Source organism: Felis catus, chromosome X (genome assembly GCF_018350175.1).
Source record: "Felis catus isolate Fca126 chromosome X, F.catus_Fca126_mat1.0, whole genome shotgun sequence".
Taxonomy (NCBI): Eukaryota; Metazoa; Chordata; class Mammalia; order Carnivora; family Felidae; genus Felis; species Felis catus.
In genome coordinates, this window is record NC_058386.1 from 108,038,769 (window position 1) to 108,052,143 (window position 13,375).

Below are 13,375 nucleotides of genomic sequence, written 5' to 3' on the forward strand. Positions count from 1 at the left end.
GGTCAAATCTCACGGTTCCTGGGTTCAAGCCCCAGGTCCAGCTCTGTGCTGACAGCTCAGAGCCTAGAGCCTGCTTCGAAATCTGTGTGTCCCTCATCTCTCTCTGCCCTCCCCCACTCTAGCTCTGTCTCTCTCTCTCTCTCTCTCTCTCTCTCAAAATAAATAAGCATTAAAAAAATTTAAAAAAAGATTTACCCTGGGGCGCCTGGGTGGCGCAGTCGGTTAATCGTCCGACTTCAGCCAGGTCACGATCTCGCGGTCCGTGAGTTCGAGCCCCGCGTCAGGCTCTGGGCTGATGGCTCAGAGCCTGGAGCCTGTTTCCGATTCTGTGTCTCCCTCTCTCTCTGCCCATCCCCCGTTCATGCTCTGTCTCTCTCTGTCCCAAAAATAAATAAACGTTGAAAAAAAATAAATAAAAATCTTATTTAAAAAAAATAAAATAAAATAAAATAAAAAAAGATTTACCCTTATAAATCTCAATAATTGCACATGTGAATTCATATATAGGCTCACATTTTATAGCCTCACAGTGGCACTGATGGTACACAGCATTTGAAGAACACACATCTAGGAGTCCTCTGAGTCCTTTTGAAAAATATGGACTGAATTTAATTCAGCCTAAGGGATACCAAGTAAACCCTCCATATAAACCCATGAATGGTAAAGCAAAGACTTTTGCATCTTAGTTGCCTTTCATGCTCTCTTCTGTAACTTATAGTCAAATTACACTGTTTTTTAACCTTATTATCATGGAATTATTTTAATTTTTGACTAGTGTTGTATACCAGTTTACAACTCAGATTGACATATTCATACCTACATACATATTTCCCTCTTAAAATATTTCTTATCAGACAGTTGCTTCGGACAATACACATTATTTTCTCCACTTAATTTCCTATTGTGTTGCTGTTTATCTAAACAACTACTTCTAAACACTTAGCCAGAGCAATTCAATTGTTCTTAAAAAGGCTTTATTTGCATGCGAGGAAAACACTATGAATAGAACTGTAGGCAAATCTTCATAGAACATATTACATTCTTGAGACACAGAATGGAAGATTAGGGACTCTGCTTCAATATTTTCCATAAGGCAGCTTTTACTTCCTGGTTTCTCAAGCTGTAGATGAGAGGATTTAACATGGGGATCACCATTGTATAAAACACTGAAACCATCTGATTTCCTGCTTGGGATCCACGTTGTGAGGGCTGCAAGTAAGTGTACATAGTTGTTCCATAGTACAGGCCAACAGCAGTCATGTGGGAAGCACAGGTAGAGAAAGCTTTTTGTTTGCTGGAAGCTGAAGGAATTCCCAGGATAGTCATTAGGACAGACATGTAGGAGACAAGGATCACCACAATGGAGGTGACCAGGGTGAATCCCCCACAGCCAACAACCAGTATCTGCGTGATCCAGGGGTCTGAGCAAGCCAGTGCCAACAGTGGAGGGATGTCACAGAAGAAGTGGGGAAGGACACGTGGTTGGCAGAATGACAGTTGTGTGATGGAAGCTGTCACAGAAACCATGTTAACTAACCCCCCAAAGTAGCATCCTGCTACCAAGAGGAGACAACGGACTCTAGACATTGTGACATGGTAGAGCAATGGGTGACAGATGGCAGTGTATCGGTCATAGGCCATGGAAGCCAAAAGATTGCATTCAGCAGAGGCAAAGATAATGAACAAGCCCATTTGAGTCACACACCCAAGGAAAGAAACAGCCTGCAACTTAGATAGCAAATTTGCTAAAGTCTTTGGGATCGTGATGGAAGAGAAACAGACATCAAGAAGGGACAGATTAGAGAGAAAAAAGTACATGGGAGTATGAAGGCAGGGACTGACTCTGATCAGGATCACCAGGCCTAGATTCCCCAACATAGTGACAGTATAAACAATAAGTAAGACTCCAAATAGCAGCACTCCAAGCTGAGGGTTGTCTGTCAAGCCAAGAAGAATGAAGTCCGTCACCATGGATGAATTCTCCATCAACCCAAGCTGGGTATTATTCTTGACTAGTTAAGAGCTCTTTAGACATGCTTTAAGTGAGGAAATAATGGGAAACTAGATGATATGGATAACACAGTCCCATTCAAAACCCATAAATCCACAACACTCTCTAACCCTTCCCCTCATCTATATTCTCACATTAAATGCTTTCCCAAATAGTATCATTATTTCCCAAACATAATATTGAGACAGTGAAGATGGGAGGGAAAAAGGGGAAGGAGAAAAATAAGTAAAGAAAATTCAGAAAGTAAAAAGAACACAGATAAGGAAGAGAATAAAGGTCTAGGATGCAAAAAGCACTGAATATTTGTTGAAGTAATGAATGAGGGAGGGAGAAAGAAAACAGGTGTCATCAAGAGATGTTCTTCACCGATACAGGGCTACAAACTAAGAAAATTTGGGGGTAAGGAATTCCATCTCACTCTCCTCCACTTTTCCAAATAAAGCCCAAGGAATTATTGCAGATAAAGTAACAAGAGGATAAACATGTCAACTGACTTCATCTTGACAGACAAGTCCCCTTCTTCAGTTTTTGTGACGTTATTTCTGAAACAGTGGAAGTCATCAATACTTACAATTCTGTTTGATCAGAAGAGGGTTTTCTGGGACCTTGATCAATTCTTCACCAATAGATTGTTGCACAATTGGAATGTTTCTAAATGACCCTCAGAAACCTAATTCAAGTCTGAAGGTACCATTTGGATCCTGTGAAAGAGCAACCAAAGGATTCAGGCAGCTCCTGGCTGATCATCACTTTACTGATTCCTTTAACCATGCATGGGGCAAAAATAATGCAGCTGTGCAAAACTAACTATGAATTCCACAAAGATTTGTCGGTCAGATCCATCTGAGCAAAGGACCAGGTCACAAAATGCTTGGAGTCAGATGGCACTGAGGCTGAGTGCATGAAGTCTACGTCTCTCTATTGTCTCTATGTCTCTCTATTAGGATATCTCTAATACAGGCTGGCTGCCTCATGAAATTGCCTGGGTCTTGTTCTGGATGAAGCACCAGGCAAGAGAAAGGATAAATCCATGAAGATTTATCTCCATTTATAGAATCTAAACTAAATCAGAGTCCCTGTGGTTCACTGGATGGTCATCAGTAAGGGGTTTCTAGAAGGGATTCCTATATTTGGTGAGAGGCTAGGCAAGGAGACTTTGGAGGGCTCTCACAACTTGGATTAAAAAGAAAGACGGGTGTAAAAAAAAAAAAGACATGTGTGATTCAATTCACCAGAAATCAAAGGTTCTTTATTTGGTGTAGTTAAGATGTCTGATTCTGGAGCCATATGGACTTATTTGAATCCTGGCTTAGGAGACCACTGGTTCTGCAACTTAGGACTTGACCTACTGAGCTTTAGTTTACTAATCTGTAAAAGAAGGACACTATAGGACCTATGTCATGGGGCAATAGTAAAAATTAAATGAAATATTGCAAGTAAAGCATTTGGTGTATATTAGGTGCTTGCTGAATTCTTTCTTCATTCCTTCATGACCACTCCTACTTATATACTTATTACTTTTTTTTTCCTCTCCATTTCACCAAATGGGAGTGGAGGTATTGTGTGTGCACGTTATTACCATTTTGGATCAATAGCAGTGAGCTCTAGAGAGACTGGCTGAAATATGATGTTCATGCTCCACTCTCTAACCATCCCTCAGACAATGCACACATGCACGCATGCACACACTCACACACACAGTTTGACCAGAGCAGATGTAAGAGGCATCTTTTACTTGTACTAATAATTCACTCTTTATGGTTCTACCGAAACTGTTAGAGTTAACTGCTGCTGCTGCTGCTCAGCACAGCAGCCTGCCCAGGGGAACATTCGGCAACTTATACCTCCAAATAGGGAGACCGGAGGAGAAAATACTGGGTTGATTGCAGATAATGTAAAGAACACTGCTTTCAGAGACCAAAGACCTGAGTTCTAGTCCTGGCACTAATCTGTGTTGTTTTTCCATGGAAAAGTCACTTCACCTTTTGGAGACCCCTATTTTCTCATCTCGAAAACAGAAAAAACAATACCTGCTATGCCTCCCTTTTAGGGCTGGCATGAGGATCAAATAAGATAATGAATGTGAAAGCACTCTGTAAACTCTGAACGGTGATACAATACACATGGAACGGATCCCTATTATTATTCCATCATGGAAGGTGGGAGAGGGAGGAGGAACGCATCAATATGATCATTTTCTGCTGAGTGCTTCAGCTCCTGCTTACAGAGCTGCACTCTTTGCCCTCCCACTCACCCCCTACACACACATCATCCGCTCTGCCTCTCCACTGTGCAAGTTTCAGCCTGTGAAGGTTTAAACAAACAGCTCGCGGCTGTACGTGTAACTTGAGTCATAAAAAAGACAGGTTTTCAATGTTAGTTTCACATTCTTGTATCAGTTTTAAATTTTCCCTTTTTAGGATAACTCTGTTCCTTGACGTGTGCATGTACTGTAGGCTTTCAATAAATACTAGTTGAGTGAATAAATGCCTCTCTCTTAGTCTTAGAACATGGTGAAATCTTTCTTCCTTAAAATAAGATTGAATTGCTTTTTCTTCCCAAAGGAAATAAACACACAAAATTAAGACTTTATTAGGGAAATGATTTTTATATACCCCATCTGCACATGCCCCTGCATTAACTAGTGTCAATATTGCAGCCAGAATGCGTGTATTATTAACTGGGCTAATGTGTCTTGTATATCTACTTACTGCAAATAATCAGGCACTCCTTTCACTTGTTGAAAAAGTAATCTTTTATGTTTAAAGAATGTGCATTAATGCATTCATCCCTAGAGGCATGTAAATGTACAGTACTGGTTCTTTTAAAAAATATTTTGGTTACCCCTATTTTCAGTTTTTCACTTATGTAGTTCATTGAGTCTCTTCCCAAAATAGCCTAACATTTAGCATGTATATAAAGGTTCACTTATTTACTTATTCAACAAAATGTTTGGAGTGTTTAATAAATGCACTCTTCCAAAAGATCATATATTCCAACCCAGCCATTTCCAGATGAACAAACAGATGTCCAAAGAGGTTAAGTGACTTGTCTAAGGTCTCACAGTGAATTAGTGGCACAGCTGGTGTTGGAACCCAGACCTTCTGACCTAACTCAGTGACCTTTCCACATCACTATCTTGCTTTCCCCTTAATTTGTTTCCTGCAGTTGTTCTGGATGGGACTTTCACCTTTGGTACATTTATTTTTCCAATAACAGATGAAAGGTCATCCTCTGTCACTATATTTGAGCTATCTCATCTTCAGCAAATAGCTTGCTCTTTCTGGGTCCCAGTTTCTTCATCAATAAAATAAAGCAGTTAGACCCGGTGGTCGCTGAGGCTCTTTTCAGCTTTGAGCTCTAATTTCCCATGGCTCTGTGAGTCAAACTGCACACAGATCATTGGTCATTCTCAATATCTGATGGAGGGAAGTTGAAAGAGCATCTGTAGATCCATGAGTCTATGCTATAGAAAACACTATTCTACTTTGCTCTTTCAGCCCTCACAGTGTCAGAAATGTCATATTGGTGTTTTGTCTCTGTGGAAGGCACTGAAGATCAATGAGGCATGAGTATTGGAGACATGTTTTCCAAAATTCTTAACTACCTTAAGGCAGAAAGAGCTTGGACAAAGATCTGGTCAAAGCATCCAGATTACCATCTGGATCTTAACCCTATGATCTCAAACAGATTGCTCAACCTCTCTACTATCAATTCCCTTATCTAAAATGGAAATATTACCTAACTTAAATGGCTGTTTAGAGATTAAATAAGAAAAAATATAGAAAGTGCTTAACAGATATGTAAGTGCTTAATAAATGTTACTTTTGCTTCTCCTTAAAAGGCCAGTTTTTAATTTTATGATTTCATACATATGAAATGTCCAGGCTAGGCAAATCTATAAAGAAATCGGTATATAAAAAGTAGACTAGTGGTTGCTAGGGTCTTGAGAAGTGATGCAGGAATGGCTGGTACAGGTTGTTTTGTTTGTTTGTTTTTTGTTAGCTATGTGATCTAATCAAAATTTATGGACTTATACTTTTAATATGACTAAAACATTTAACACTCATGCTGCCAAAAACCTTATCATTCCTTTAGTTCAATGTCCACCATGATTTGATATTCCTATATGTTTAGATTTCTTACTCTTTCATATTTTAGTGATAAAAATGTTCTAAAATTGATTGTGGTGAAGATTGCACCATTTTGAATATACTAAATACTGTATAATGTATACACATTTATATGTATACATGTAAATTGTATGGTATGTGAATTATATCCCAATAAAGTTGTTAGCAAAATAAAGGAATCCTGATGAATGCTGGGGGAAAAATATACATTACAAATCAGTCATGCTTGGCTGTGTCTAAATACTTCTACTGACCTACAGCACAGTCACTGAATGAGATCATCAATTTAAAAGTACTTTGAAAAATTTAACAATGGCAAAAGAAATGTATTCAAAGGAAATAATAAAATCATAATTGAAGAAATAAAGAAAGACATGAATAAATGGGAAAAGACACTTTGCTCCCAACTGGCAAGGCTAAAATATAAGATAAGACTCTTTATGTTAATGTATAGATTTAATGTAATATCAATTAAAAATTCTACAGGATGTTTTACAGACCATGACATATTTATAGTGAAATTCACCTGGAAGAATAAGAAGACAAAAATTCCAAAAAAATACCATTTTAAATAATGATGGTATATAGCTTCTCAGGCTTTAATACTTATTACAAAACTATGCATATAAGAAAGATCTTTTGGCATTGAATTAAAAACAAAGATTGATCAATGAAATAGCATGTTTTAAAGAAAGAGAGCCAAACCCTTAAAAATGTCTCCAGCTGGCTAGAAAGAACACACACACACACACACACACACACTAAAGGGAACACTAACAAATTAACAAATAAATATTGCTGGGAAAACTGTATATCCATAAGAAGAGAAGTGAATTTGGATTCAATATGCATATTCAAAAAGTTAGATATACAAAAAAGTTAGATATACAAATCTAAACTATGAAACTAGAAAAAACAAGGGGGCGTCTGGGTGACTCGGTTAAGCATCCAACTTCCGCTTAGGTCATGATCTTGCAGTTCATGAGTTCAATCCCTGTGTCAGGCTCTGTGCTGACAGCTCAGAGCCTAGAGACTGTTTTGGATTCTGTGTCTCCCTCTCTCTATGCCTCTCCCCCACTCACGCTCTGTCTCTCTCTCTCTTTCTCTCAAAAATAAACATTTTAAAAAAGCAGACCAACCTACTTCTTGACTTAAAAAAAAAAAAAAGAAAAAAACAACAGAACAGCATTGTTTATCTAGCTATTGTAGCCATTGAAAAAATAGAGGGTATGATCAGAACCAGGAGGATGTGTTCAAATATATGACTAAAACTCTTGGGCACATTGTATTATAATAAAATGAAGATCAAAAAGGAAAAAGCCAAATGAGAAAATATATGTGGTTGAGAACTTTTAAAATACACCAGTCAGAACATATAAATAAATAATGAAACATATGAGATCACTTTGTAAAACTCACTAGATGAGTGGCCAAAGAAAATGACAACATGCACAATAGCGAACATATTCAGTATATAATCGCATGACAAAACATGTGACCTCAGCATAATACAAATTAAAACAATGTCCCCCAGCTTGGTAGTATGTATGTCATAAAGGCCACTGTCAGGAAACAGGTCATCATGTAAATTGCTGGTGAAATTTCTGGAATATAGCAATGTATAACTGTTCTTTGCCCAAGTAATTCCAGTTACAGAAATATACCCCCAAGGATATAATCCAAAATAAATGAAAATAATTTATGCAAAAATATTCATTATATTGCCATTTAAGTATTCATCTAGTATATAAGTATATCTGTAAATCACTATGTCGTGTGCTTAGGGGATTCAATTATGTGTAAGACCCAATCCCTGCCCTCAAGGAGCCTACAATATAACAGGAAGGCAACTGTATGTGTAACATGTTCTAACATGGAAATAAAGACAAAGCACTACAGTAGCAAAAAAGAAGAACTGATTTCATTCCATGTGGCTGGAGGATGGCGGGTGTGGGGAAAAGAAAGGTATAATGGAGGAGGTAGCATTGAAAAAGAACCTTGAAATCTGAGTAGAGTTTAGTGCAAAATGGGCGTGGTTAAAAGACATTCCATGGACGATTCCAAATGGTCAATAACTGGAGGATGGCTAAACACACTATTGGATATTAACAGGCTGGATGATTGTTACTAGAATCAACCAAAAGAAATATATTTGTGAAATGACCTCAAGCCACATAAAACCATAACTGTACCTGAAAAAAAAGTCAGGCGGGCCTTCAAGGTGCTCTCTATGCAGGTTTGATTCAGTAAAGTCGCTCAAGTTTCATAATTTTGAAAAGTCAACAACACTATATAAATATGAGGACTAAAGCAAACCTACAAGCATTTACTATGAACCTTCTCTGGGATTAAACTCTCAGAGTCAGGAGGGCTGTGAACTTTGGGTTTCTGCAGTGTCTTCAGGAAAATAAGAGTGAAAGTTGCTTGTGGTTACTGAAAAGGGCTGGATTCTGTGCTTCCTCCACTTTCACATCTCCTATGAATGAACACAAATCATCTCCTATGAACAAGCAGCTTGATGTGCTGCTCTCCACGCTCTTCACCCTCTCTTCCTCTCATCCTAGGCCACTAAATCCTCTTCTATTTCAACAAAGCAATTGCAATGCCTAGTGTCCAAAATCCCTGAGTAATGGGACAGGAGTTAGGAGGACTCAGAACATCTGTCTTCTTTTAGTAAGTCTACTGAAAGGAAAAAACAAAAGCACCTAGGATTGGGAACCTTAGTTTATGTAAGCTTAGAATTCATCAGCTCTGATTTCTGCCTGCTACATTCTCACCCAAATTTATTGTGTGTTCCCTCTGCAGACGTAAAATAGAAATGTGAAAAGCAATTTAGTTACTCAAAGAAAATCTTGTCTCTCTGGCTAAGGTTTTTCAAGTTCTAGGCCTCAGGCTGATACATGAAAACAGATCGGTTTTTACCATATAGCCAAAATCAGTGACTCTCTGTGAAAGGGCCTGCCCCATTGTTTGGTCCCCTCAACTCCAAATGGAGGGATTTTAATGAAATGCAAGATGCCAGTAAACTCACCTGCTATGTCTTGTTATTTTTATCAAGGTCGCCTTTGGCATTTCAATAGTCTCCCCCAGTGGTTTTTGCTTGAAGGACTGAGGCTGTTAGCTTCTTGGACTTCTACCCACATGAATAGCCACTCATGGGCCGACTGTGTGGTATTTAACACAAGCAATATACATCGCATAATACAGAATCTTTCTCCCCTGAGGGAATCTGAGGCTAATTGAAATACCACTGTGTAAATAATCTCTCTTTCCTAAACTGTATCCTCTTATGTTTGTGTGTCTAAAAAAATTCATGCCACTAATTTTTTTTTATCCAAATCCCACTCAAATCTATTACTGCACTTAAAAAAAATTTTTTTAAGTTTATTTGTTTATTTTGGGAGAGAGAGCAAGCAGGGTAGGGGCAGACAGAGAGGAGAGAGAGAGAATCCCAAGCAGGCTCCACGCTGTCAGTGCAGAACCTGATGTGGCACTCAAACTCACGAACCTGTGAGATCATGACCTAAACTGAAATCAAGAGTCAGACTCTCAACCAACTGAGCCACCCAGGCACCCTGTATACTTTTACTGTGCTAACACTCCTGTGAGATTAGTGGGCCAATGAAGGTACACACTTACACATCTGGGCTATTTGGATCAGGCCGTATCTTCAGGCTCCAAATTTGAAACAGCAATGGGCAGATGGTCTGAAGAGATGGGCCCTGGCCTCAGCTCTGCCACTAACTGTCTGATATTTGGCCAATAACTCCCCGCTTTCTGGTCCTCAGTTTCCTTATGTGTAAAATAAGATATTGAACTGAATCATTTAGAATTTTTCTTTTTACCATTTCTAAGATTCAATGAATTTAAGTTCACAGACATGTTTCAGAGGCAGCCCACCATGTACAAAATGTAGCATTATAAAGTTGAAAATATATTGGCTTTGCAGTAAAATAAACTTGAGTCTGAATCTTGGATTTACCACTAACCAGCAGTGTTACTTTGGCCTGTTGCCCTTTCTGATATTCACCTTTCTCGTTTCTAAAAAGGAGATACTAATACTAATCTCATATTATTGTGGTGATTTAATAAGAAAACATGGGTAAAGCACATGGTACATGATAGACTCTCAATAAATGGTAGCTGCTATATAGGCTAACACACTGTAACTTTCTCTTCAGAACATATTTGTACATTACTTATTTATAAATCTTTCTAGCTCCCAAGATAAACATGGGTCTTCTCTATTTTCCTAAAGAATACTTAGCAAGAGTGTAATTATTATATTAGCAGCCTGATTTTACATATAAGGAACCCAAATTTATATGTCTAGTCCAAAGTCACACGGCAAGTTAATGACAGAACTGAATGTAGAACCCAGGTCATGCCATCCCCAGGTCAGTAGATTTTAAGCGCTCAGCTGATATTCTTTAGACTAGGCTGTACTACTATTAACAGTTTGTGGTATAGGGCAAAAATAATAATAGTGAGTTTCATTCACTGTGTTGCTTAGCTAAGTCTATGCAAGGTAATCAAAGTAAAATAGTGGAAAAATGAGTGACTCAGGCTAAACCTTTTCTCCTAAATTTTGAGACAAAATAGCCAAATTAAAATATTCTGACAGTTGTAGAAGCAAGGCAAATGAGTGTCAATGCTTATCTCCCGGTATCTGTTCTTGTTGTCCTCCAGTTACTCTGACCACCTGAGTGAAGAGAGCTACTGTCCATCTAGCCAGAAAGGTAGGAGTCACCCTTAATACCTTAATCCTTCCTCTTTTCTCCTTCTTCCTTTACCCAAGGGTAACCACGACCTTCTAAATTACTCCTGTCTCTGTTCAATTCTTTCTACTCCCTCTACTAGGTCATAATGTTTTCTCACCTGGACTATGGCAACTATATGCTAACTGATTTCCATTTAGTTTTGATCACTCCTCTAAAATAAATTTATTATGGATATCCAGTTGATCTTTTAAATGAGAATTGGAATATGTGCTGCGAAAGTGAAAATGTATGTGCCCTTATGTATCTTGTCTTACATTTTTCCTTGAGTCTCTAATTATCTCATTTTGATTCAACTAATTTGCTATGTAGTTATTTTCTTTTTTTCCCACAACCACTATCAGATGTTAGGACTACAAATATCATTTTTAATTAATAAAATGTATCAGATTAAATAATTCAACACATACCTACTGAGTGTCTATTACATCCTAGGCACTAGGGATGCATAGTGAACAAGATAGACAATAGGCATACTTGTGGACAGAGACATATAATAACCAAATATATAAATATATAATATAATAAAAGTGCTACAAAATAAACACGTTAAATGTGATGAAAAATAAAAAAGAGTTTCCGGTTAGGGGCGCCTGGGTGGCGCAGTCGGTTGGGCGTCCGACTTCAGCCAGGTCACGATCTCGCGGTCCGTGAGTTCGAGCCCCGCGTCAGGCTCTGGGCTGATGGCTCGGAGCCTGGAGCCTGTTTCCGATTCTGTGTCTCCCTCTCGCTCTGCCCCTCCCCCGTTCATGCTCTGTCTCTCTCTGTCCCAAAAATAAATAAACGTTGAAAAAAATTTAAAAAAAAAAAAAAAAAAAAAAAAAAAAAAAAAAGAGTTTCCGGTTAAATGCAGATTAGACATTCACATTTATCTCTAAATGACACAAAATAAACTATTTTATAGGCATAGACTCATGAGGAAAAACAAACAGGAAACAGTATAAAAACAGCATTTTAGGAAAAGGAAAGCAAAAGAGCAACTATTAACTCATTCGCAGACCAAGACACCTGAATCCTAAACCAACAGTGAGAAAATGAACAACACAATTTGTACCAGTGATCTCCCAAAAGGCTCAGAAATTGGCAGCATCCAGTCAGCATCAGGTACTTCTATAAGTTAGGGTGAAAGTGGAGCTGAAAACATAGGAATTGGTTGAAAGATGGTTTATGAAGCAATTACACCTCTAAATCCCCTCCTTTATTTTCCACAGTGGGGTGATTCCCCTACATACTTCCCTCTAACAGAAAACTAGAGACTTAATGTGATAATTAAAATACAAGGTGTTTGGACTGAGTGTTTCAGATAGAACTGAGTGTGCAATTAGGTGAATATCTGGCTATCTATAGCATGTTGAGACTACCAGCCCTCTTCTCCTATTTGGTTCCTACAAACCTGCAGCTAAGGCTAGTATCCCCAGGTAGAAGTTCAGAAGATTATTTTCTGAGAGAATCTGATCAGCCTTATAAAAAATTTTCTAAAAATAATCAGGAGTTCACCAACAGAGGGATCCAGCCAAATCATCCTATACAGTAGGGCCCACCATGACAAAAACTTTTAATCACCTTTTTTTGTTTCCCACTCAAATATAACCAGTCAAGGACTCCAAGACATATAATTTTTTAAAAAATCTATCATAAAAGGAAGAGTTCAAAACAAACAAGTTAAAAAAAACAAACAACTTGGGTGAAACTTATCTCAGGGAGATGAGAACTTTCAAAATCATTACTGTCGGAAATAAAAAAGAAGATATGTAGTCATTAAACAAGAATAGTATACTATGAAAAATAAATATTAAATAAAAGGGCTCTTGGATATTTTAAGAGATGGTAAAAATAAAACTTCAATAGAAGTAGTGGAAAATGAAGTTGAGGAATTCTCACAAAAACTAGACCAAATAAACAGAGATGAAAAATAAGAAAAAAAATCAATTTAGAAGATTGAACCAGGAGGTCCAACATAGCAATTATAGATTTTCCTGAAAAGGAACAGAGAAGATAATGTAGAAATTATCAAAGAAATCATTTGAGAAAAATTCTCAACACTGAATAAATAATTTCCAGATTAAAAGGGACAATTGAGTTCCCAGCAAAATTGATGAGAGTAGATCCACACTAAGGCATTCCACACTGAAACATAAGAACATCACAGATTAAGAGATTATACCTGAATGATGGGAGGTGAGTAGGAAAGCAAAGAGGAGTGAGGGCCACAGAGATGGGCATAATCATGGCACTGCATAAACCGCTATACCCAATCCATCAAACACTGTCTGCTCTACTTTAAAAGGATATCCAGTATCCAAAATCTTCTCCCTACCTCCAATGTACCATCTTAGCTCAATCCACTATTATCTTTCTCTTAGAGTACTACAATTTTCTATAATTGGGATTTCTGCCTTTTCTCTGGCTCCCTATAGCCCATTCTCTGGATAGCACCCAGAAGCATCTTTGTA

At 37.9% G+C, this 13,375-nt stretch overlaps 1 protein-coding gene across 1 annotated transcript; it reads right to left on the reverse strand.

Moving 5' to 3' along the window:
- Positions 1–1,062: 1,062 nt before the first annotated feature.
- On the reverse strand, positions 1,063–2,075 carry LOC101092250 (olfactory receptor 1052-like). Its single transcript, XM_004000923.2, has one exon. It carries the CDS (start codon positions 1,984–1,986, stop codon positions 1,063–1,065), a length of 924 nt encoding a protein of 307 aa, XP_004000972.1. The 5' UTR covers positions 1,987–2,075.
- Between the last annotated feature and the right edge of the window lie 11,300 nt (positions 2,076–13,375).